At 39.7% G+C, this 27,533-nt stretch overlaps 2 protein-coding genes across 2 annotated transcripts in view; one reads left to right on the top strand and one right to left on the bottom strand.

Annotated features, from left to right (window-relative positions):
- marchf2 (membrane-associated ring finger (C3HC4) 2) overlaps positions 1-16,344 on the bottom strand; it is a 60,496-nt gene extending 44,152 nt beyond the window's left edge. Inside the window, exon 1 of the mRNA XM_072593937.1 lies at positions 16,212-16,344. The gene's annotated coding sequence lies outside the window, so the exon portion shown is untranslated. The remainder of the gene's footprint in view (positions 1-16,211) is intronic.
- A 297-nt stretch (positions 16,345-16,641) lies between these two features.
- LOC140494593 (ras-related protein Rab-11B) overlaps positions 16,642-27,533 on the top strand; it is a 31,733-nt gene continuing 20,841 nt past the window's right edge. The window contains exon 1 of the mRNA XM_072593936.1: positions 16,642-16,785. Coding sequence (XP_072450037.1) covers positions 16,746-16,785 — 40 coding nt within the window. The 5' untranslated portion in view covers positions 16,642-16,745. The remainder of the gene's footprint in view (positions 16,786-27,533) is intronic.

The following is a 27,533-nucleotide window of genomic DNA, read 5'->3' as shown; positions in this document are numbered from 1 at the left end:
ATAGTGAAAGACGTTTTCTTAAAAACCTTTCCCCCTCTCACAGGTGGCATTTAATGCTGATTGTCCCTGATGGATGCTCAGTGTTAAACTGCTAGATCTGAAATAATCCCATTTAGAGTGGTGGTAATCCCACATAATACAACAAAGGATGTTCTCTGCGTGACAATGACACTTAGTCTCCACAACAGCTGCTCAGTCATCATTCTTGCCAAAACTGTCATGGACAGATTCATTTTTGACAAGGAGATTGAAGAAGATTAGGTCAAGGTGGTGATTTCCTCAAATTCCAGGAGCAGCTATTAATGTTTTATATGCTGTTGCATTGTTTTGGAACTTTGAAGAAAAAAAAATGTCAAACAATGGCACTTTTAAAAGGGAGAAGGACAGACAACAGGCAGCACATAATCAGTGAAGGAGATAGAGTGAGAAAGAAACCTACACTGCTAACTGACACAGTAAAATTACAGCCTGTTTGAATTCATCTATCACTGGACATCAGAGTGCATCTATGAAAATGTAACACAGTGAAATTCACAACTAATCTTGGAGGAACCTGTTTGGGAGAGGTCATAGCACAGAAACAGATAAGTGCATAATTTTACAGGTAACCTTGCTATAAATCTACAAGGTGGAGTAGAGTCAGTTCTTTCTTCATTATGTTTAATTGAGATCCGTCTTGATTAAATTTTAAAAATAAAAGCCATAAGTATTAAGTTAGCCTATTTTCTGGGTCTGTAGATTGGAAGGAGCAAAAATGGCCTTTAGTAATGTGATTGTTTCTTCTTGTCGGATTTGGGAGTTTTGAGAGAGTTTACGTGTTACTGATGATTATATCTGCAATAAATGTTGTTGGTTGTAAATCCTATCAGATTGAAGGGATCAGATGGAGCGACAGTTCGAGGCAATGAGAAATTTACAAGAGTAAGGAGGTGTAATGGATGGCAGTTATAGGAAGGGGGAAAAAAGTCTCAGGTACAGTCACATAGATGGGTTAACTCCAGGAAAGGTAGGAGATGTAGGCAGGTAGTGCAGGAGTCTTCTGTGGCTTTCCCATTTCAAACAAGTATCCTGTTTTGGAAAATGTAGCGAGTGGTGGATTCTCAGGGGAATGTAGCATGAACAGCCAAGTTTCTGGTATCAAGACTGGCTCTAAGTAATGAGGGGTACATTGGGTCCCAAGTGATCGATTGTGTTAGGAGACTCGCTAGACAGAGACACAGACAGATGTTTCTGCGGCCAGCAACGAAAAATCAGAATGGTGTGTTACATCCCTGGTGTCAGGATCAAAGATGTCTCAGAGAGGGTGTAGAATGTTCTCAAAGAGGAGAAAGACCAGCAGGAGGTCATTGTACACATTGGAATCAATGACATAGTAAGGAAAAAGGATGAGATTCTGAAGGGAGAATATAGAATGTTTGGCCCTCGAGGATCATAATATCTGGATTACTCCCGGTGCTACGAGTTAGTGACGGTAGGAGTAGGAGAATACAGCAGATGAATGTGTGGCTGAGGAGCTGGTGTATGGGGGAAGGATTCACATTTTTGGATCTTTGAATTTTTGGATTTTTGACATCTCTTCTGGGGTAGAAGTGATCGGAACAAGAAGGACAGATTGCACCTGAATTGGAAGGGAACTAATATACCGCCAAGGAGATTTGCTTGGGAGGATTTAAACTATAAGGTTGGGGGTGGGGGGAGTTGGGGGACTCAGGGAAATAGTGAAGAGATCAATCAGAGACTGGTACAGTTGAGAAAAGAGACAAGTCAAACATAGTCAGGGCAGGCAGGGACAAAGCAGAGAACAAGCTAAGACTGATAAATTAAACTCATTTATTTCAATGCAAGAGGTCTAACAGGGAAGGCAGATGAACTCAGGGCAGGGCATGGTTAGGAACATGTGACTGTGAGATCATAGCAATTACAGAAACCTGGCTCAGGGATGGGCGGGACTGGCAGCTTAATGTTCCAGGATACAAATGCTATAGGGAAGATAGAAAGGGGGGCAAGAGAGGAGGGGGAATGGTGTTTTTGACAAGGGATAATATTATAGCTGTACTGAGGAAGGATATTCCCAGAAATGCATTCAGGGCATTTTTTGGTTGGAACTGAGAAATAGAAAGGGATGATCACCTTATTGGGATTGTATTATAGGCCCTTTAATAGTCAGCAGGAAACTGAGAAACAAATTTGTAAAGATATTTAGATATCTTTAGATATTAAGAATAATAGGGTGGTTCTGGTAGAGGATTTTAACTTTCAAAACATAGACAGGGGTTGCCATAGTGTTAAGGTTTAGATGGAGAAGAATTTGTTAAGTGTGTACAAGACAATTTTCTGATTCAGGTATAATGTATCTACTAGAGAAGGTGCAAAACTTGACCTACTCTTGGGAAATAAGGTAGGGCAGGTGACTGAGGTGTCAGTGGGGGAGCACTTTGGGGCCGGCGACCATAATTCTATTACATTTAAAATAGTGGTGGAGAAGGATAGACGAGATGTAAAAGTTGAAGTTCTAAATTGGAGAAAGGCCAATTTTGATAGTATTGGGCAAGAACTTTCAAAAACTGACTGGGGGCAGACGAATGGGAAGCCTTCAGAAACGAGATAATGTGAGTCCAGAGAAAGTATATTCCTGTTAGGGTGAAAGGAAAGACTGGTAGCAATATGGAATGCTGGATGACTAAAGAAATTGAGGGTTTGGTTAAGAAAAAGAAGGAAGCATATGTCAGGTATAGACAGGAGAGATCAAGTGAATCCTTAGAAGAGTATAAAGGCAGTAGGAGTATACTTAAGAGGGAAATCAGGAGGGCAAAAAAAGGGGACATGAGATAGCTTTGGCAAATAGGGTTAAGGAGAATCCAAAGGGTTTTAACAAATACATTCAGGATAAGACGGTAACGAGGGAGAGAATAGGGCCCCTCAAAAGATCAGCAAGGCGGCCTTTGTGTGGAGCCGCAGGAGATGGGGGAGATACTAAATGAATATTTTGCATCAGTATTTACTGTGGAGAAGGACATGGAAGATGATAGAATGTAGGGAAATATGTGGTGACATCTTGAAAAATGTCCATATTACAGGGGAGGAAGTGCGGATGTCTTGAAACACAAAGGTGGATAAATCCCCGGGATCTGATCAGGTGTTCCCTAGAACTCTGTGGGAAGCTAGAGAATTAATTCTGGGCTCCTTGCTGAGATATTTGTATCATCGATAGTTACATGTGAGGTGCCGGAGGATTGGAGGTTGGCTAACGTGGTGCCACTGTTTAAGAAATGGTGGTAAGGACAAGTCAGGGAACAATAGACCGATGAGCCTGACATCAGTGGTGGGCAAGTTGTTGGAGGGAATCCTGAGGGACAGGATGTACATGTATTTGGAAAGGCAAGGACTGATTAGGGATAGTCAACATGGCTTTGCGCGTGGGAAATCATGTCTCACAAACTTGATTGAGTTTTTTTGAAGAAGTAACAAAGAGGATTGATAAGGGCAGAGCAGTGGATATGATCTGTATGGACTTCAGTAAGGCGTTCAACAAGATTGCCCATGGGACATTGGTTAGCAAGATTAGATCTCATGGAATATAGGAAGAACTAGCCATTTGGTTGTAGAACTAGCTTAAGGTATAGGACAGAGGGTGATCTTGGAGGGTTGCCTTTCAGACTGGAAGCCTGTGACCAGTTGAATGCCACAAGGATCTGTGCTGGGTACACTACGTTTTGTTATTTATGTAAATGATTTGGATGTGAGCATAAGAGGTACAGTTAGTAAGTTTGCAGATTACACCAAAATTGGAGGTCTAGTGGACAGCGAAGAAGGTTAACTCAGATTACAACAGGATCTTGATCAGATGGGCCAATGGGCTGAGGAGTGGCAGATGGAGTTTAATTTAGATAAATGCGAGGTGCTGCATTTTGGAAAAGCAAATCTTAACAGGACTTGTACACTTAGTGGTAAGGTCCTGGGTAGGGTTAGTGAACAAAGAGACCTTGGATTGCAGGTTCCTAGCTCCTTGAAAGTGCAGTTGCAGGTAGATAGGATAGTAAAGGCAGCTTTGGTATGCTTTCATTTATTGGTCTCAGTCTTGAGTATAGGAATTGGGAGGTCATGTTCCAGCTGTAAAGGACATTGGTTAGGCCACTTTTGGAATATTGCGTGCAACTCTGGTCTCCTTCCTATCAGAAAGATATTGTGAAACTTGAAAGGATTCAGAAAAAAATTACAAGGATGTTGCCAGTATTCAAGGATTTGAGCTATAGGGAGAGGCTGAATAGGCTGGGCTGTTTGCCCTGGAGTGTTGGAGGCTGAGGGGTGACCTTAGAGAGGTTTATAAAATCATGAGAGGCATGGATAGGATAAATAGACAAAGTCTTTTCCCTAGGGTGGTGGAGTACAGAACTAGAAGGCATCAGTTTAGGGAGAGAGGGAAAAGATTTTCAAAGGGGCCTATGGGACAATGTTTTCAAACAGAGGTTGGTGCGTGTATGGAATGCACTGCCACAGGAATTGATGGAGGCTGGTAGAATTGCAATATTTAAAACGGCATCTGGATGGGTATATGATTAAGAAGAGTTTAAAGGTATATGAGCCATGTGCTGGCAAATGGGACTAGATTAGGTTGAGATATCTAGTCGGCATGGACGAGTTGGACCAAAGGCTCTTTTGCCGTGCTGTACATTTCTATGACTCTAAGTAATTCTATCTCTTACATTGATTCTCAGCCACCTGCTACAAACCTAGTCTGGCAGCCATCTCCTCAAGGACTCCAACACCTTGGTCAGCGGTGATGTACCAAATTACTCTTGGAAATGGATATCGAAATCCCCACCCTGGGTTCTGCTACCCTGAGTGCCTTTTCCAAGTCATGTTCAATGTGAAGTAGAGCTGGTTATTCAAATCAAAAGTCCATTACTGCACTGCTCCCTCTAGTTCTAATGGTATGACAGGACACACTCAGGTATGTTAATGGAGGAATCTGTATCAGGGCGAGGGACAAAAATCACAGACGGTGGTGCCCCCACCAGAGCAAAGTGGGCCCTGATTTAGCTACCTGTCCCAGACCTGGCATGGTTGAAAGATATGGTTTGTTTCTGTCAGTATAACTCTGTCAGGTTTTCTGCTGCAACACCGCTACATTTAAACTAAGTAGCGGGGGGGAGGGGACAAGCTGGATGTTTAAAAAGGAAATTGAAGGGGTAGTTAGAACAAGAGAAGTCAAGAAAGACAACTGTATCAAGGAGGCAGAAAACTGGAAAAGGCATCATGCTGTAAAGTTGAGTGAAATAAGGGTTGAGGGGAAGGGTGAGAGCAGTAACAAATTAAAAATTCTATATATGAATGCACGAAGCATTAGACACAAGGTGGATGAGCTTGAGGCTCTTTTGGAAATTGGCAGATACGATATTGTGGGGATAACTGAGACGTGGCTTCATGGGGACAGGGCCTGGGAAATGAATATTCAAGGCTACATGTGCTATCGTAAGGATAGACTGACGGGCAGAGGGGGTGGGGTGGCCTTGTTGGTAAGGGAGGATATTCAGTCCCTTGCGCGGGCGGACCTAGAGTCAGGGGATGTAGAGTCAGTGTGGATAGAGCTTCGAAACACTAAGGGTAAAAAGACCCTCATGGGAGTCATCTACAGGCCCCCAAACAGTAGTCTGGATGTTGGAGGTAAGTTGAATCAGGAGCTGAAATTGGCTTGTCGCAAAGATGTTACTACAGTTGTTATGGGGGATTTTAACATGCAGGTAGACTGGGAGAATCAGGATGGTATCGGGCCTCAAGAAAGAGACTTTGTGGAGTGCCTCAGAGATGGATTTTTAGTGCAGCTGGTGCTGGAGCCGACCAGGGATAAGGCGATTCTGGATCTGGTATTGTGTAACGAACCAGAATTGGTCAGTGACCTCGAAGTGAAGGAGCCGTTGGGAAGTAGTGACCATAATACAATAAGCTTCAATCTGCAATTTGAGAGGGAGTGGGTACAATCTGAAGTGACAATATTTCAGTTGAATAAAGGGAAATATGGAGCTATGAGGAAGCAACTGGCCAAAGTTCAATGGTATAATACCTTAACAGGGAAGACCGTGGAGGAACAATGGCAGATATTTCTGTGTATAATGCAGAAGATGCAGGATCAGTTCATTCCTAAAAGGAAGAAAGATCCCAGGAGGAGACATGGGCGGCCGTGGCTGACAAGGGAAGTAAAGAAGCATATAAGGTTAAAAGAGAAAAAGTATAACTTAGCGAAGATAAGCGGGAAAACGGAGGACTGGGTAGCTTTTAAAGAACAACAGAGGATTAGTAAGAAGGAAATACGCAGAGAAAAAATGAGGTACGAAGGTAAACTGGCCAAGAATATAAAGGAGGATAGTAAAAGCTTTTTTAGGTATGTCCAAGGCAAAAAAATGGTTAGGACAAAAATTGGGCCCTTGAAGACAGAAGCAGGGGAATATATTACTGGGAACGAAGAAATGGCAGAGGAATTAAATGAGTACTTCAGATCTGTGTTCACTGGGGAAGACACAAGCAATCTCCCTGAGGTAACAGTGGCTGAAGGACCTGAACTTAAGGGAATTTCTATTTGCCAGGATTTGGTGTTGGAGAGACTGTTAGGTCTGAAGGTTGATAAGTCTCCGGGACCTGATGGCCTGCATCCCAGGGTACTGAAGGAGGTGGCTCGGGAAATCGTGGATGCGCTGGTGATTATTTTCCAGAGTTCAATAGAATCGGGGTTGATTCCTGAGGATTGGAGGGCGGCTAATGTTGTGCCACTTTTTAAGAAGGGTGGGCGGGAGAAAGCAGGAAATTATAGACCAGTTAGTCTGACCTCAGTGGTGGGAAAGATGCTGGAGTCTATTATAAAGGATGAAATTACGGCACATCTGGATAATAGTAACAGGATAGGACAGAGTCAGCATGGATTTATGAAGGGGAAATCATGCTTGACTAATCTTCTTGAATTTTTTGAGGATGTAACTCGGAAGATGGACGAGGGAGATCCAGTGGATGTAGTGTACCTGGACTTTCAGAAAGCTTTTGATAAAGTCCCACACAAGAGGTTAGTGAGTAAAATTAGGGCGCACGGGATTGGGGGCAAAGTACTAGATTGGATAGAGAATTGGTTGGCTAATAGGAAACAAAGGGTAGTGATTAACGGCTCCATTTCGAAATGGCAGGCAGTGACCAGTGGGGTACCGCAGGGATCCGTGCTGGGACCGCAGCTTTTTACAATATATGTAAATGATATAGAAGATGGTATCAGCAATAACATTAGCAAATTTGCTGATGACACAAAGCTAGGTGGTAGGGTAAAATGTGATGAGGATGTTAGGGGATTACAGGGTGACCTGGACAAGTTAGGTGAGTGGGCAGATGCATGGCAGATGCAGTTTAATGTGGATAAATGTCTGGTTATCCACTTTGGTGGCAAGAACAGGAAGGCAGATTACTACCTCAATGGTATCAAATTAGGTAAAGGGGCTGTTCAGAGAGATCTGGGTGTTCTTGTCCACCAGTCAATGAAGGCAAGCATGCAGGTACAGCAGGTCGTGAAGAAGGCTAATAGCATGCTGGCCTTCATAACAAGAGGGATTGAGTATAGAAGCAAAGAGGTGCTTCTGCAGCTGTACAGGGCCCTGGTGAGACCACACCTGGAGTACTGTGTACAGTTCTGGTCTCCAAATTTGAGGAAAGACATTCTGGCTATTGAGGGAGTGCAGCGTAGGTTCACGAGGTCAATTCCTGGAATGGCAGGATTGCCTTACACGGAAAGACTGAAGCGACTGGGCTTGTATACCCTTGAGTTTAGAAGACTGAGAGGGGATCTGATTGAAACGTATAGGCTTATGAAAGGATTGGACACTCTGGCAGGAGGGAACATATTTCCGTTGATGGGGGAGTGCCGAACCAGAGGACACAACTTAAAAATACGGGGTAGACCATTTAGGACAGAGATGAGGAGAAACTACTTCACCCAGAGAGTGGTGGCTGTGTGGAATGCTCTGCCCCAGAGGGCAGTGGAGGCCCAGTCTCTGGATTCTTTTAAGAAAGAATTGGATAGAGCTCTTAAAGATAGTGGAGTCAAGGGGTACGGAGATAAGGCTGGAACAGGATACTAATTAGGAATGATCAGCCATGATCATATTGAATGGCGGTGCAGGCTCGAAGGGCAGAATGGCCTACTCCTGCGTCTATTGTCTATTGTCAGGCTAGTGCTTGACTAGTTTATGAAACAGCTCTCTCAACTTTGGTCCTCGCTATTAGTTGCACAACCAACCAGGCTGGGTGTACTCAATGCCAGATCAATTAGTAGTATGCCTTGTTTTATATTTGTTTGACTGTTTTATCATGCTTCAACACAACTGTGTGACTTTGCTAGACCATTACAAAGTGCAAAAAGTCAGCCAAGTGCATTTGGAGTCACATATTGACAAAACCAAATTAGGACAGTAAATTGCTGTCCTAAATAGGACTTTAGTGAATCAGATCAGTTTTCATGACAATCTGTTAACTCTATGGTCATTATTAATGTTCATAGATTTTTACTATTTTTTAAAATTACTTGAATTTCTACTCTGCCAGTTGTATTGAGATTTGAACTCACATCTTCAGAACATTAGTTTACACTAATCCATTACCGACACAGTAATACACTGTACTACCATTTTGCTATTGTTCCTGGTGCTAAAAACTTAAAATGTTACACTGCTCGACACAAACGATGAGATAGATGCTTTATAGGGCAGAACAAATAGACATCACACATAATACAGAAATGCTACTGGGAAAAGGTGTATTCAAATTACAAATTGAGAAGTTTGAAAGCAGAGGTTATAGGCAGACAGGCCAAAGAATTTAGATAGAAATTTGTGAGTGTAAGATATAGTTGATAAAAGAAGAATTGTTAATGGTGGGCCAGAAACAAGACGTTGAAATGAAAGCACTGGCCGTAGGTCACTGAGGCAGGTTGAGCAAAAAATAATCTCATGTTAAAAGAATGGAGTTGCACAGTCAGTATACTAAAAAAAATGAGGTAACTGGGGAGATGGAGATTAGAGCACAGAGACTTCGCACAAGCAAAGTTGTGAGCCATGGCATCTGCGTAAGTCATATGCTGTGGAGGCCAGAAAGCATCGAATTCAGGAATCAAATTTCAAGATTAGGGTATGGTTAAATCTTTGGAAGAAGTAACCACCTAAAAAATTCTTGCTTATTGCACAGTTCTTTTAAAAATGTTGTTCATGCTGTTGCCTAGTGGAATCCAAACCTGTGACTGTGTCAGCTGAAGTGAATTAAAATTAGCTACCTGTATGTTGTTGGAATTAATAAAAACAACCAATAGTATTTCCTCAACCATTATGTGTACCAATTCTTTAAAAACCAAACAGATACCTAGCTGTGAAGTCGTAACTTTTTGAAGTTCATTATTTGTGACACATTTTTAATACAAATATTTAATATAATTAAGTTAAAACAATACAAATTAAATCAATGCTAAAATAATCTCGTTTTGGATGACCATAGATTGGAACTTCATATTTTATGAACTCTTTACAAGTTATAATCAGTCAATTCAAACAACGTACATCTGTGGCATTCTGAGAAACAGAAAAGGATATTTCAAGAACCGCCTCCTCCATTGTGGCTAAACACATTTTAAACAGTAAATCTCCATCTGCTTTGGGAACAGTAATGTTCTAAAATATAGAGGCAGAGCAGAAAGGAAAGAAATTCCTTGCAATATGCAAGGAGATAAAGCAAAAATGTTCTCACAGCTCAATAAATTAAAGAACCAGTAAAATTAATAAATGACATCAATAGATGAATGTTTCAGACATTTGTATAAAATTGCTCTGTTGATTTATTTTAAATGGGTTGAAAACCATTCTCCCAGATGACAAATCTTCATCAATGTAGTGTCTCCCTTATAAAAATTGACAAAAGTAATTGTTCAGCACAGTATGAAGCACCTCATACTCTTTTAAAGCATCAAGATAGACTAAGTAGTTTCCTAGAAACAAATGCAAATAAATTGTAGGAGGGAAGAAAATCAAAATTACTTTACTTCCCTAAATCTAATGCTAACTTGTAAAAAGAACAATGATATAAAATATGGAGTATGATTGCTGAACAATGGAGGTTTTCTTGCCCTTATACTGTGTTTGTTATGAGACTCTCCTCATGAATAGGATAGATTTTCCTATCAACTGTTTTGTTCTCTTCTACGTTTGCTTTTTTCAAAAATTGAAAAATAGACAAAGCAACATAATATATTTTAACACAGTTTTTAAAAAGTACAACATGAGTAGTTGATAGCTTGTTTTTTTAAAAAGTCAGTAGATTGCAGGAAGAAAGAATAATTGAGGGAATTAAAAAATTGTGCTTTCCTTTGAAAAGACCTTGGAAAAATAATGAGTCCAATGATTATCAATAAAGTGAGGATTTAAGGTGGAGAAGGCTGATTGGCATTTGAGAAATCATTAATTAGTTTTCAGTGACATCAGTCAAGCAGATATTGGGTTTTCAGGATAGTGTTTAATGTGATTTTAACATATGCATGGTGTGAAAGCAGTTTTGGTTCATGTTAATAAAGTCATTGAGATTATAGCACAGAAACAGACCCTACAGTCCAACTCGTCCATGCCAACTAGATGTCCTAAATTACTCTAGTCCCATTTGCCAGCATTTGGCCCATAATCCTCTAAAGCCTTCCTATTCATATACCCATCCAGATGCCTTTTACATGTTGGAATTGTACCAGCTTCTACCACTTCTTCTGGCAATTCATTCCATACCACCCTCTGCATAAAACAGTTGCCCCTTAGGTTCCATTTAAATCTTTCCCCTCTCACCTTAAACCTATGCCTCTAGTTTTGGATTTCCCTACCCTAGGGAAAGATCTGACTAGTCACCATATCCATGCCCCTTACGATTTTATGAACCTCTATAAGGTAACTGGCATTCTGCAGAGTGTTAAAGGACAAAGACGTGCAGGTGCTTGGTTTCTTGAAAGTGGAGTCACAGGCAGACAGTGTAGTAAGGAAGGCATTTGGCACACTTGGCTTCATTGGTCAGAACACTGAGTATCGGAGTTGGAATGTGTTGGCTGGACAGGTCACAGGTGAGACCATCTTTGGAATAGTGCATACAATTATGGTCACCCTTCTAATAGGAAGGATGTTGTTAAACTTGAAAGGATTTGTTACTAAACTTGAGATTTACAAGGATATCGCCAGGACTGGAGCCTCTGAGTTAGAGGGAGAGGCTGAATAGCCTGGGGCTTTTTTCCCTGCTGTGTTAGAAGCCGAAAGGTGACCTTATAGAGGTTTATAAAATCATGAGGGTCATGGATAGGATGTATAGCCGAGGTCTTTTTCCTCAGGTTAGGGTGAACAAAGTTAGATGGCATAGGTTTAAGCTGAGAGGGGAAAGATTTAAAAAGGACCTATAGGGTAGCTTTTTCACACATAGGGTGATGAGTGTATGGAATGAGCCGCCAGAGGAAATGGTACAAACACAACAACTGAAAGGCATCTAGATGGGTATATGAATAGGAAGGGTTTGAAGAGAAATGGGCCAAACGCTGGCAAATGGGACTAGGTAAGATTGGGGTGTCTGATCGGCTTGGACAAGTTGGACTAAAGGGCCCATTTCTGGACTGTACAACTCTAGGACAACATAACAAACAGTTCACACCATCCCCAGAAAAAAATCCCAGTGATACACTGATTTATTTTTTCAATTCCCAAAAGTTTAAACGGATTGAAAAATGCAAACTAGTATTTACCATTCTCCTTTTGTAATATTCTTGTTAAATATGTACAGCATTCAATGAGATCATTCAATTATAATTGCATTTATTTTCATATTTGAGAAGGTTTGGAATGATCGAGAAAAATTTAGGAGAGTACCAGTACTTGTTCATTTGGTTTTAGAACTCATGAAATTGTATATAGATTCTAGGAAGTTGATTAGCTCAGTTGGTTTACAGCTAGTTTGTGATGCACAGTGATGACAACAACTGACTTTAGATTATCATCAAGGACTCTCCTTCTCAACCTCTCTCCTTGCCTGAGGTATGGTGACCCTCAGATTAAATCACCACCAGTCATCTCTCTCTAATGTGAGAGTAGCCCCATGAATCGATAGAACTTTTACATAAACACAAATTTTCCCTTTTTAAAGAAGAAAATAACCACCTGAATTGAAAACAAAATTCTGTGAATGCACAATAGATTCACTGGTGTATTAAAGGGCAGTTAACATTTTGGATCCATTTGAGTTCCAAGTAGATGACTAATAATTCCTGTAAACTATCAGGTCATCAAACTTATTCTTCATGTGAAGTGAGCCAGAAAAAAAAAAATCTTTTGGAAAACTTAGTTGAGACAGTCAGTTTGTTAAATGAAGATGAAAGTATTAGGCTTAAATGTTCTACTTTTAGATGTTTATCACTTTTGCTGAGCATTTCCAACACTCTCTGAACAGAGACACAATGTCTGTTACGTTTACAGCCAACTTTAGGAGAAAAGTAAATACACTGTGGAAGATCAAAATCAACTTTTTTGAAGGTGAAATATTTATCCACAGTTTTAAGAAAAGATTAGGTTATGTATGCTCTTTTAGTCATTCAAGTGCCATTGCCTTCACACACCTTATCATACTTATAATTTTAAAAATCCATGACTTTACGATCATAACTACCTTGTCAATTGATTGATAGTTTATTAAAACCACAATATAGAGAACTGAACCGGGAAACATACCATTTCCTCCAAGGCTGAAGCCAACAAAATTTGGCAATGCAACTTATAATTGTATAAATTTAGTCAAGATATGACATTGGTTCCATGGTTCACTTCAGAAAATGGCTACATAAAATTAACTTTTTGCAACAGAAAGCCCATTTTAGTACATTTGTCATCCATTGGTAACGGGTTACAGAAAAAGCAGGTTACCTTTCATGCAACTCATATCTCACCAAAGACAAACAATTTCAAAGGAAACAAAGAATTTCAAATAAAAGCTTAACTTGAGAAAAACAATTATGAAAAAAAATAATAAGGAGATAAAGAGAAAACAGAGACAGAGATATTGAGATTAACAACAAGTTACAATTCTTTCTCACTCATGCAAGGTAAATTTGTTATCTGCTGCTCCCATTGTGTATTCTCTAGATAATGTGTTCTGGCTATTAAACAATTTCCATACTCTACACATAAGTTTTGCATCTGGAAACTGGGCCACTATTCTCCACACATGAACATATTTGTCTGCTCCATTTTTCCATTAAACAGCAATTACTTGGCAACCAGAAATGTTCCTGGGAGCCAAACAGTTATTCACATGTACTATTCATCAATCTTACAGATATGTTTGTTACTAAAAGACTATTCACACGTATTTTCTCATATCACAGTTATCCAATTGGTTCCAATTCTCAGTAAATGTAACTTTCAAAGTAGATCTGAACATTTCAATTTAATTTCACCATCCCTTCAAACAATACATTCCACACCATAAGGTATGTTCTTCTGACCATGAGACATAGGAGCAGAAATTAGACCATTCAGCCCATCGGGTCTGCTCTGCCATTCAATCATGGTTGATATGTTTCTCATCCCCATTCTCCCCGTAACCCTTGATAATCAAGAACCTATCTATCTCTGTCTTAAATATATTCAATGATCTGGCTTCCACAGCCTTCAGTGACAATTATCTTAACTCTGTATTGTTTGGTTACAAACCACCTGCTGGCAGAGAAAGTTTCTCCATACCTACTGTTTATTTTCTTTTCAGAAACAGCCAAAAATTATTTGTTCATAAGTAAAGCAAAGTAGATTTTAGAGTTTCTTTTAATCCTATGAAGATATTTTGTAAACTTAGATTTATGGCAATACAAAGCAAGTTTCAAAGTATTTACATTAAACTGATGAAGGCAAGATCAGAGGCTTTCATTGCACAGTTGAATTTAAAGAACCATCCCAGTAGATGTCAGAAAAGATTCAAGGCCTTTGATCATTTAAGTACCCAGGAGCTCTCAGTAAATTGCACAGTCCTGCACAATAACTTACTTATCTATCCACAACAAATTATTTATCTAAACAAAGTTTTTACATAAGAACTACCAGTACGAACCTATCATTGAAAAGAAAAAGAAACACAATTCCCCTATTAAATGGCCACATAACAGTTTTCAGTATTGAGAAAATATAGTAATACATTACAAAAAAATGAGTACAATGTATGTTTGCTTTCCAGTTACTTATAATATGCAAAGGAAAAAAAATTAATTTAGGTAGAAAGTAAGCCAACTAACCTAAATTTAAATAAGTATGTCAATGATAACGCAGCATCAATAACCACTAAAGAGGGGCAGCTCAATAAAAATAATCTATATTGGTCTTGCCCTTTGCAGAGAACTAAAAAAACAAAATTTGACACCATACCATATAAGGTGATATTAAACAAGATTACCAAAAGCTTGGTCAAAGATCTTTAAGAGACATTTTAAAAGGAGGAAGGCAGCAATGTGCCAGAGAGTTTTATCAAAGCAATTTCAGAGCTTATGAAGTGGCAACAAAAGACACAGCCAATTATCAAGGTGCAACTCAATTTAAGGATGCTCAAAAAGCTGGAATTGCAGGAGCACTGGTATATAGGGTCATTATGGGGCTGCAAGAGATTACAAAGATAGGAGCGGTTGAAGCTATGAGAAATCTAAATATTAAAGTCAGGATATTAATCAGACAGAAGTCAAGAAAGGTGAGCAAGCACATGGATGATGAGCTGGTGGTACTGTATGGCTAAGTTCAGAGGTAACAGCCTACCTTAGGCTTCAATGTAGGCAACTGTACAGGAGTACTTTGAAATAGGAGAAAGTGAGGACTGCAGATGCTGGAGATCAGAGCTGAAAACGTGTTGCTGGAAAAGCGCAGCAGGTCAGGCAGCATCCAAGGAGCAGGAGAATCGACGTTTCGGGCATGAGCCCGAAGAAGGACTTCCTGAAGTAGGGCTCATGCCTGAAACATCGATTCTCCTGCTCCTTGGATGCTGCCTGACCTGCTGCGCTTTTCCAGCAACACATTTTCAGTATTTGGAAATAGTCAAGAGTAATGAAGGCACAGATGAGGTTTCAACAGCTAGGCGAAAGCGTGGACTGCAGATGCTGGAGATCAGAGTCTCCAGCACAAGTTTAGAATGATGCTGGGAAAGCACAGCAGGTAAGGCAACATTTCAGGAACAGGAAAATCGACGTTTCAGGCAGAAGCCCTTCATCAGGAATGAGAACAGCTGATGAGCAAGGCAGGGATGGAGTCCGGTGATATTTCAGAGGAAGAAATAGACTGCTTTCATGATAGCCCTTTATGTGATCAGAGGTTCATCTCCAGTCAAATTGAACACAAGCTTACAAATGTTCTAGTTTTGACAGCTCCACTATAAAATTAAATTTATAGTTCCACAAGATAAGTTGATTTGGAAACTAGCTCTAAGAAATACTGTGGAAACACTCAATTGATAACGTTTCCTATTCTGTATTTGTCCAAGTTATGATTCAATAGGAACAAAGCAAAAGACTGCAGAAGGTTTAAGCTCAGAAGCAGTGGCGAAAAATAATAGTCATAAAAATTAAGTTGCAGTATATGATAGCTCATTAGTGGAAGCTTTTTTTTCAATGTAATACTAGTCTAGGTTCACATATCCACCATGAAGTATGTCAGTACCATTTGGTCTCCACTATCAACAAGCTAGACTGCTAACCAAACCGTTCGGAACCATTTGACAGCTCACCTGGTACATTATTTCAGACACACATGGATGTTATTGTGAAAACAACAAGAAGCCATTGAGGCTTTGATGCTACATTTATCTGTGAGGATTTATCTGGGACTTCTATGAGGATTATGCAAAGAACTGTACGATGTGCTCCATTTCCTCCGAGTTGTGACAGCAGACGGTGGGAGAGGTGGGGGGGCTAGCCCTTGCAGCGATGTCTGGCTGGGGCTTGCGCTCCACACAGCTGCAGAACGAGTGACAGTTCACTCGGACATCTACTTAAAACATCACTCGAGGAGACATTTTAACTAGAAAATAAACCAACAAGAGACTCCCAATCCCAGGACTATGACGCACAACACCTCGTTAGAAGAGGAGAACCGCTGCATGTTTAATGTTAAAAATATTTTTTAAAATCACTGACTTGACTCCTCGTTCATTACCTCAGGGTGATCACTTTCGAAAAGGCTGTCTCGACGATTCGCGGGTCTCGGATCAATAGTTCATTGGGCCCATCTCTCAGCCAACATCACCGCTCCCAATCTACAATCCTACTCCTTAAAGAGAGAGGAAAAAAATCCGTGCCGGAAGAGGAGCGTGTTCTGGACTAGCTGTGAATGACGAAGAATCTACCCAATCATCCGCGGCATACTCGTATCATTGACAGCTTTTGTAAACAATCGGTGAAGAGGATCCAGCAAAAGGCGGGACTAGGATCCGGGCTGGATGACTTCACCCAGTCAGGCGTTGCAGTGTGGGGGCGGGATTTATTGCCATAGTGATGGAATCTCTATGGTCCGTGGCACGCATGCCGCTTCCTTATTGGCCACTGAGCTGTCAATCAGTGGGCGAGTCAATAGTAGTTTCCGGTTGTTGGGTAGAGGTTGGGCTTGTGCCTGCGCCAAGAAAAAGGAAGGATTTCTTTGCGGTCGTTGTAGGTTTGCACCCCGGCATAAACCGGTTATATCGACGCTAAAATGGGAACCAGGGATGATGAGTACGATTATTTATTTAAAGGTAAGGTAAAGGCTATCTATAGTGGTGTTCAAATATATTTGTCCTCTTTTACATTTAAGTATGTTAGGCGTAGGCCTCAGGCTTTGTGCCTTTAACAGGCGAAGGAGGGTTGGGTTAAAAAAAACTTATTCGCTCTGGACCTGATAAGTTTTTTTTCTCTCTCTTATCGGTGTTTTGTTAACTTGATACCAAGAAATTTGGAGGGACTTCATAGGGATTGAGAGTAGGATCTGGAACCTAGAAAGAAGCCACCCAAAAAGCTATCGTCTGCAATAATGTTAATCCCCATCTATTACCCATATGTGATCTGTATGTTTAATCCAACTAATACTGTTTCTCCATTTAGCTGCACGTTAAAACTTTCTATCCTTCTGCATTTAATTTTTATTTCTGTGAACTGGAGTCTGTTAGTTGTAGGCATTGTCTACTTTTCTTTCCGTGTTTACTGGAAGTAGTTTCATGTACTTTTCAAAATGCGTATGACCTATTCCTTGACTGTATTTTATACATTTAAGTTCAAAAGCAATTTCTTTTCCGCCACGACATTGCATTTGGGGGCACGAAGGTTTCGCTTAACTGCTCTAAGCGCGTAAACTGCGAAAAACAATTAGTACAAATGTTTTTTGTTTTTCGACCCTTTATATTGAAGGGAACATTTTGTCACCAATAGTTTGCATCACCGTCGATTAAGATGCTGGATATAAAGTAAATTGTATGGCCACAATAAGACTGATTGGCTTAAGGTTGTTTTTCAGTTAGTAGTTACCAATACACCAAAAATGCTTGATGCCATCAGTTGTCTTCGATGTTGTGGCCGATCTTTTGTTTCTTGCTGGTCTTTCACCCTCACAATTCAACTTTTTCTTCCACCTCAAAATGAACTCTTGTTCTACAAGTCAGGTTTTTGTAGAACTCTTGTTCTACAAGTCTTCTATCCTTTAGCAGGAAAGAAATGGTGAAAGTTGAAAACTAGGTAGCAAGGAATTAAACTTTATCATCCAGTATTGACGTTAAAAGTAGAGTGGATTAAGTACTGTCTTTTTAATCACAATTTGCAAGTGCATAGACATGCATGCTATCTACCTGTGTTAACTTGTGGTGGGAGATGGGTGGACTTGTGTTTTGGTCTAAACCTTTGTCTGAATGCGCCTCTGTGAGGTAACTTTCGGTGCCTTTCAGCTTCAAAGGTGCTATATTAGTGCAAGTTGTTGTAAGTGTATGAGTTTGAAGAATAACTGCATAAAAAGTTGGTTAGATGCAGTCAGTATTGTGTGCAATTCTGAAATTCACAACGTAGGGAGGATGTGATTGTACTGGAGAGGGTGCATAGCAGATTTGCTAGGATGTTGCCTGGCTTGCAGAAGTGAGACTGGAGTTGTTTTTCCTTGATGGAAACTGAGTTGAAACATGATTGAGATGTACAGAATTGAGGGGCATGATTGTGATAGACAGAACTTCTTGCTTTTGGAGGGATAAATGACCCAGGAGTGTCGACTTAAGATAAGGAGTGGAAGGTTTTGAGTGGGTTCAAGAAAAATCTTCACATGAAAGGTAGAAATCTAGAACTCATTATCTATAAGGGTGGTTGAGACAAAAACCCTTGCAACATCTAAACATCTTGAGTGTACACTTGTGCTGCTAAGCAAAGCCATGCCTGAAATGTTGATTTTCCTTCTCCTCTGCTGCCTGACCTGTGTTTTTCCAGCACCACACTAATCTTGACTGCTGTAGAATTGAGTTCAATAGTTAGGTGATTGTTTTTGACTGGTAAAGACTTGATGGGCCAAAGGGCCTTTTTTTGGTGCTGTAGGATCTCTGATTCTGACTCTAAATGTTTGTAAGGTGCTTTCGCTACTGCTTTTTGACTAATCATGTTAACTGAATGCAGTTTCAACTCCATAAATTTAAGTTTAAAAACTAGTAGGGCTTCAAAAATTAGGAATCGGGTAGGCTGTTTGGCTCCCCAAACCTGTGCCATTCAGTCAGATCGTGCCTGGGTATTTGCCTATTTGAACAATTGTATGCGGGCTGTATATAATTTTGCACATGCTTTTCATTTCATTTCTCTGCTTTGATTTGCATAACCATTCTCAAACATTTTTTATTTTTCTTAACTGCAAAGTTCAAGGGCACAACATGCATTCTTTGTCAGATAAAGCCAAAGCAATTGCAAATGCTGTAAATCAGAAATGGCTGCAAGAGCTCAACAGATCTGACAGCATCTGTGGAGAGAATACGGATAACGTTTTGCATCAAGTGACCCTTCTGGGTCACTCAACCTGAAATGTTAAGTCTGGTTTTTCTGCACAGATGCTGTCAGGTATGTATGTTTTAGTTTTGGTCTCTGTAGTTCCTCCTGGTTTGCATTTTGTGGGTGAACTTTGGAATGTCGTTATTCCTGGAACTTGGTTCTATTGGGTTGTTGAGTGGATCCTGCATGGTTGGCATCTTTGTTTAATATAGGCAGCAGCTAACCTATTTATTCAGCTCTGGTATTACCAGAGCGGTAGCTTTTATCTGTAAAATATCATTCTAAACTGTGACTTTAGATTGCAATATTTTATGCTTCCCTGTTTTGAGAATGTATTTTGAGAATTAGTATGAGAAATCAATTTGAGAATTATGAAGATCTTTTAGTTAAATTAAGATGGTTGTGTTTTATGTTCCAGTTTAAAAACAATTCTATTCATAAACTCTTTCCAAAAAGGAACACTTTTTTTTGTATTTTAAAGGGAGGATAATATTCCTTCATTTTGTTTGTGGAATTGGTCAAACTCCTTAGTTTGCAGAAGGGTTGAAATTATAACAAGATCACTGTTATATTGTCCATTGTCTACTATAGTTCTATATACAAATGATAAAATATTTGCCTAGATAAGCAGAAGTTCATATTTAAACTTGATAACTAATATTCCCAAACAGATTCAACTGCACTTTTGCACCTTGCATGTCCTCTCAATTCTGTTGAACAAACAGTTAAAACATTTATTTTTCTACTCTTTTTAATTTTAGTTTTCACTAAGTAGATAGTTTGTCTATTTAATCAATAATTTTATAATTATTTCTTGTCAAAATGTAGACTAAATGTGGGCATGGAGTAGGAGATAAGGAACAGGTTGTAGAGGGAGCACAAATTATTGTATAACTCAATCTGTACTTGTATTATCCGATTTCACTTCCTTTTGGTATTATATACAATGGCAATTTGGGGAGCAGTGCTAGTTGGACTATAAATACTGTATATAGTTTTACTGTAGTGTACTTATTGAGAAAGGTAATACTGAACCATTAGTTTTCCAAAAAGCACAAGGATGTAGCTAGTGACATTAATGAAGGCTGTCTGTTTTCAGTTAGGATGTGGAAATGTAGAATGAAAAAGTTGATCACCACCTGGAAACAATTGTCTGAGTACTAAGGCTTTATGATCCCAGTGGGTGGTAGTACTGGACAACTCAGCTGAGTGAAACCTGGCTTGATTCTAAATTTTTTATTCTTTTGCAATTTGGTTACTGTGGTGGTCAGTTAATGAACATATTCATTCAAGGCTATTGATATATCTTTAACGCAAGTTTATTTTGTTTTAAAAAAAAATTCAAAGCTAATTTTACTCTTCTCAAACAGCATGTTTTTTAAAAAAAACACACATTCCAGCAATATCCTTTTTAAAATCACCCTATTCCACTGAAGCAGCACTGCTACTTAACTTTTTAACTTATTACTCTGGCTGTTTCAAAACTTTGTCCTTGGATTGTTGAAGCAGCTTAAAATGTTTGAAGCGCTGATGGCCAGAGTACTTCCAATTCTAACCACCTGAGAATTTCTCCAATTTTGTTTTCAAAAACTGACCTTTTTCTATTAGTCTCTATCTTCTTCTGACATCAACTTGCTAATGGCCCTTGGACTTCTGTTTTTGTACATGTCGTAAAAGATTTGTTAACTTCCCAGGTTGATGTTTAAACATTTAACTTGAATCATGCTTTCTTGCAAAAGTTGTATTTGGATAATTAAAATGACTTGCTAAACTAATTTTAAAAAAAAAACAAGTCACTTCACAGAATTGTAAACTAACGTACTTCCTTCATTTTAAAATCCAAGTTTCGTGTGATAACAGTGCAAACCTATATCTCAACATTTTTTTACTTCAATTGTTTTGACCTTCCAGTGTCATAAAATGTCACAAGCCAGTATCATAAAATTTAATATCTAACCAGATGAGGTATTTGGGCAGAAGACCAAAGGCTTGGCCCAAGAAGTGTCTTAAGGGAGGGCAGATGTTTAGTTTGGGAGTTACACAGCTTTAACTTTTTTTTGCAGCAGTGTAATTGCAAGTGGTGGAATATTTACAATAGGGGATGCATACAAATTTGAGCTCGTCTTTTGGTCAGAGTATTGAGTACAGGAGTTGGAAGGTCATGTTGCAGCTGTACAGGACATTGGTTAGGCCACTGTTGGAATATTGCGTGCAATTCTGGTCTCCTTCCTATCGGAAAGATGTTGTGAAGCTTGAAAGGGTTCAGAAAAGATTTACAAGGATGTTGCCAGGATTGGAGGATTTGAGCTACAGGGAGAGGTTGAACAGGCTGGGACTGTTTTCCCTGGAGCGTCGGAGGTTGAGGGGTGGCCTTATAGAGGTTTACAAAATTGAGGGGCATGGATAGGGTAAATAGACAAAGTCTCTTCCCTGGGGTCGGGGCGTACAGAACTAGAGGGCATAGGTATAGGGTGAGAGGGGAAAGATACAAAAGAGACCTAAGGGGCAACTTTTTCACGCAGAGGGTGGTGTGTGTATGGAATGAGCTGCCAGAGGATATGATGGAGGCTGGTACAATTGCAACATTTAAGAGGCATTTGGGTGGGTATATGGATGGAAGGGTTTGGAGGGATATGGGCGGGTGCTTGCAGGTGGGACTAGTTTGGGGTTGGGATATCTGGTCGGCATGGTCGGGTTGGACTGAAGGGTCCGTTTCCATGCTGTACGTCTCTCTCTCTTTCTAGAAGAAACAAATCATGGAGATTTGCTGAGTTGAAGAGAGATAGGCGTGGAAGTGTTTGAAAACAAGAATGAGCATTGTAAACTCGAGGAACTGCTACACCAGAAGCCAGTGTGGTGACCATAGTTGAATGGAATTTTTTGCAAGTTTGGACGTGGGCAGTGCTTTCTTGATAACCTCCTGTTTTTGCCTGGTGGTTGATGGAAGATGAGCCAGGAGAGTATTACAATAATCTAGAGGTAATATAGTAAAATACACCATTTTTTTTTTCTGAAAAAAGATCATGCATGAGTCACAATTGTTTACTATATGGAGTTTCTTTTTTTTTGCAACATCTTTTATTTCTTTTAACATCTTAATTCCTCTTAGTTTGCATATTGTCTGTATTTTAGCATTGTTTTCTTCTACGTTTCCATCTGGCCTATAATTAATTTTCAAAGCTTACTTTGGCTCAGTGAAAGCACAACTTTTTTCAAAACCTACCATTCTGCTAGTAACTTATTTTCTGAATGCAACTTATTCATGGCCCTTGACCTTCTGTTTTAAGTGTGAAGTTTGTGTTCAAGCCCCACCCAATGATGTAAGTATAATCTGAATTATTGGTTTTGTTTAGTACTGACGATTGAATTGTCGGAGGTTCCTTTTTTAAAAGTTGTCAAATTGTGGCCAAACCTTTTCAGGTGTACATAGAGCTGTTTGGTCAAGTTAGTTTGCCAGGCTATAATGTGCCCCTCTTGCTAAATACAAAACTTCTAGTTGATCTGTTAGTGTGTGGGAAGGCATGACACAATGTAACCTTCAGGTGAAGGTAAGCTAAAGAAGGATAATGGGGCAGTGTTTATACCCTCTCAGTAATTCAAACCCAAGTTAAAAGTTATAAATTTGATTGTTTTGATTTAAATTCTTGTTTCCATAATATACTTCTGACCATGTGTTGATACTGCAGCACTTTCACTGTCAGGAAGGCCTGGTTCTATATAAGCTGTAACTATCACCAGTGGAATTTTGTAATGTTCTCTTAAATAAGCAGTCTTGAATTCCTTTCATACTTGTGGTTGACAGTTTCCACTAATCCAGTTTGAGTTCCAAGGACCATGTTCATTATTTGAGTAGTTCTTTGATAATGATACTGACTGTCTTACCCTGCCTTGTGCTAGCTACACGTTGCATGGAATTTCAGAATAGTAATAATCAAATTGGGTGGTGATTCATTGTTTCATCATAAGGAATAATTTGGTTGTCAATTTACTTTTTGAACTTTCTACCCAAGAAACTTGATTTTCAAATTGGGAACATGTGAATTACTTTAATCCAGTGTCAATGACCATCAATAATTAGATAACAAAGTACATTGTATAAACACAGGATTACCTAATGTAAGCTACCTAATGTAGCTTGAAAGCGACTGTTCAGGATTTTGAGGGCTTGCTTTATTTTGAACTTTAAACTCTCCCTGCATCATGCACTCCTCAGGACCCAGGGTGAAAGCAATAATCTGTGAATACCACCCTCTGTTATCTCTCTTTACCCACTAATTTATCTAAACGTTGTTTTAAGAAGCAGTATGGATATATTATCAAGTGATTGGTAAAACAAACTTTTATAAAACAACTTGGTGAATTAAGATTTTAAGTTTCAACAATCAGATTAATTATGAACTGGTCGTTTAAAATGTTGAAATCAAAATAACTCACTTATGATAACACTTTTTTTTGTATTGCTGACAAGTAACATTTGTGTAAGTATTTAACTATTTGAAATTTGGAATGTTTACAGTGAGAATACGTGAAGGCTAAAATTTAAGGATCAGCAGTTCTGTTCTTTTACTCTTGAGATCCTTGCACAGTTGATGCAACTGCAACACACCAACTTCTCCTGAACAAGCAACCAAATGTAGTCAGCACAGTACAGTGCAAGCTTTAGAGAAACCCTGAACACTCTTCACCATGCTTGCGAGTTGTGTGGAGACGTGTCTCTGAACAAAAGAAGGTCGTTCCTTTATACAAAAATCTTTAAATCGCACTTAGTAATGCCCACAAGATAACCCTCAACCATCCCCTCAATCACATGCCATTCAAGATACAATGCAGTGACTACCCTAGCTTCTGAGACAGTGTTGTGCAAATCATACCTTAATGGTCAAATCTGTTGCAAATAGTTTTTTTTGTAACTATATAGGGGAGTAGTCAAATTCCAACTGTAATATTCTTATTGACTTCTGGATGGAAATGTAAATCACCTCTGAATGGCAAGGAAATGGCCATGTAAACATAGAAAAGTACAACACAGAACAGACCCTTCAGCCCACTATGTTGTGCTGTGGATTATTCCTAATCTAAAATAACTAACTATGCACTCCTCCATTCACTGCTATCCATGTGCATGTCCAGCAGTCTCTTAAATATCCCCAATGACTCTGCTTCCACCTGCACTACTGGCAATGCATTCACAACTGTGTAAAGAACCTACCTCTGACATCTCCTCTGCCTTCCTCCTAACACCTTAAAACTGTGAACCCTCATGCCAGTCAATCCTGCCCTGCAGAAAAGTCTCTGGCTATCAACTCTATCCATGCCTCTTATTATCTTGTATACCTCAATCAGGTCACCTCTCTTCCTCCCCCTCTCTCCAGGGAGAAAAGTCTGAACTTTAGTCAACCTCTCTTAAGACAAGCCCTCTGGTACAGGCACCCTTTCCAAAGTCTCTATATTTTTCCTATAGTTGTGTGACCAGATCTGGACACAATATTGCAAGTGTGGTCTCACCCAGGGTCTTGTAGAGCTGCATCTAAACCTCATGGCTCTTAAACTCGATCCCCATGTTAATGAAAGCCAAAACACCATATGCTTGCTTAACAACCCTATCCACTTGGGTGGCAACTTTGAGGGATTTATGCACTTGAATGCCACTGTTCCTCCACACTGCCAAGAATTCTGTCTTTAATCCTAATTTTAAGTATTTAAGTTTGCCCTTCCAAAATGCATCAGCTCGCATTTATCCAGGTTGAACTCCATCTGCCATTTCTCAGCCCAGCTCTGCATTCTGTCTGTCGTGCTGCAGCCTGCAACAGCCATCATATTATCAATGCCACCTCCAACCTTTGTGTCATCAGTAAATTTAGTAACCCACCCCATCATCACCCTCATCCAAGTCACTTATAAAACTACAAAAAGCAGAGGCCCAAGAAGAGAGCCTGCGGTATACCACTCACCACTGTCCTCCAGGCAGAAATCTTTTCAACTACAACCATTCTTACCTCTTTTTCAGCCAACCAATTCTGAATCCAGACAGCCAAATCTCCCTGTATCCATACCTCCTGACTTTGAGCCTACTGTGGGGAACCTTCTCAAATGCCTTGCCGAAGTCTACATACACCACATCCACCACTCTGCCTTCGTCGACCTGTCTCATCACCTCCTCCAGAACTCAAAGCCATGCTGTGTGCTTTTCCAAATAGTCAGTCATAAGTCTTATCCCTCAGCATTCTTTCCAAAACCTTGCTCTCCACAGACGTAAGACTGACTGGTTTCCAGCATCTGCAGTCCTTGTTTTTACCTACTTTACAGACCAGAGTCTAGATTAGTGGTGCTGGAAAATCAGCAATTCAGGCAGCATCCAAGGAGCAGTAAAATCACCGTATTCCTGATGAAGGGCTTTTGCCCGAAACATCTTTTTTTTTTTAAATTTTTTTTTTCCCCCAGCTCCTCGGATGCTGCCTGAACTGCTGTGTTTTTCCAGCACCATGCTCATCCTGACTGACTTGGAGATGCCGGTGTTGGACTGGGGTGTACAAAGTTTAAAAATCACACAACACTGGGTTATAGTCCAACAAGTTTCATTGGAAGCACACTAGCTTTTGGAGCGACGCTCCATCAGGTGATGAGTATTGCTCTGGAAGCTAGTGTGCTTCCAATGAAACTTGCTGGACTATAACCTGGTGTTGTGATTTTTAATCCTTACTGGTCTGTAATTGTTAGGGATTTCCCTTTTGAAAAGAGGAACAATGTTTATCTACCTCCAATTATCCGCTACAACCCCTGTGGAGAGTGAGGAAGCAAAGATCTTCACCAGCGGCTAAGCAATCTCCTTTCTCTCTTCCTGGTAAACCTCCCACATTCCACCTATATGACAAAGACACACCACCTTGCCCCTGGGGCATTCAATTTCTTGCAGGTCAGTAGAGTAAATTAATATCTGACTGTGACACCCAGACTTGTCCAATATTTGACTTTAAATTGTTGACTATATTTAATGTTCTGTGCTGGTTTGCCGAAGTCTTGATATTTCAAATATCATTGAAATGGAGAGGGGATAAAATGGACAGTGGTTCGTAGAGATGTACAACATGGAAACAGACCCTTTGGTCCAACTTGTCCATGCTGACCATTTATTCTAAATTAATCTAGTCCCATTTGCCAGCACTTGGCCCAAAATCCCCTCAACTTTTCCTATTCATGTACCCATTCAGATGCCTTTTAAATGTTGTAATTGTACCACCCTCCTTGACTTCCTCTGGCATTTCATTCCATGCATGCACCACTGTCTGTGTGGAAAAAGTTGCACCTTGGGTCCCTTTTTTTACATTTTTTTTTTCCCCCCCATCCCCCTCAAACTTTGCCTTCTAGTCCTGGACTCCCCTACCCAAGGGAAAAGACCGGTGTTGCTGGGTATCTCACCAAGCAAAAGGTGTATCTTTTGGTTTACTTAATTTGACAACAGTTACTCTGGCTTCCAGTTCTCTCAGTAATGTTGAAAAGTACATTCTTGGAATATTTTTGAATTGAATATCTTTTAGTTGAATAATTGCTTTCAGGAATCTTATGAAAGTAACAGCCAGTTTGGTAATAGAGATTAAACAGGACTTGCCAAGTAAGCATTTAGAAGGAAGGTTAAATTTTAAATAATGGAGTTCCTTTTGAGTTTGTGCATTGTTGAATTGGAACTGATTTTATTGTCACTAATGATTGTGATTAACTGACTAATCTAGGGCATTCTTTTGAAAACTTAAAAACCTTTGGCATCAATCTAAAATTTCCGATCTGAATTGCATTAATAATATTTGCCATAAGACATAGGAAGTAGGCCATTCAGTCATAGTCTACACCACTATTATGGCTAGCCTGCACCGAACTCCATAGACTAACCTTTGCCTCATACTCCTTTTAATATTTTTGTTTAATGAAAATTTATCAATTTCTGTACTTAAATTTAATGCAGCATCTATTTCCACTGTGGAAGAGTTCCACACATCTACCACCTTTTTAGGGTACAGAAGTACTTCTGTACATCTCTCCTAAATGCCTTTGCCCTAATGTTCTGACTGTGCCACTAGTTCTAGAATCCCCAACCAATGGAAGTAGTTTCTGTTATCTACCCTGTCTTTTCCTGTTATATCTTGACTGTGATCCGATCACTCCTTAGCCTTTACTGTCCTTGAGAGAACAGGACAAATTTGTATAACCTCTCCTCAAACTTAATCCCTGAACTACAGGTATCATTCTTGTATTCTCTCCAAGGCCATCCTTCCTAAGGTGTGGTGCCCAGATCTGCTCTCAGTACTCAAAGTCCAACCAGGATTTTATATAATTACAGCATAACTTAACTTAAATAACCTTGTACCACAGTCCTATAGAAACCAGCCTTCCATTAAATTTCTTGGTTTGTTTTCTTCTACATTGGTGACATTTTGAAGACCTTCTACCGCTAAACCTCTTTTCAGACATCCACTGTATATAACATCATGCCAGCTAGAAAGTA

This window comes from Chiloscyllium punctatum, chromosome 24 (genome assembly GCF_047496795.1).
Source record: "Chiloscyllium punctatum isolate Juve2018m chromosome 24, sChiPun1.3, whole genome shotgun sequence".
Classification (NCBI taxonomy): Eukaryota; Metazoa; Chordata; class Chondrichthyes; order Orectolobiformes; family Hemiscylliidae; genus Chiloscyllium; species Chiloscyllium punctatum.
This window is presented reverse-complemented; position numbering and strand designations above follow the sequence as displayed.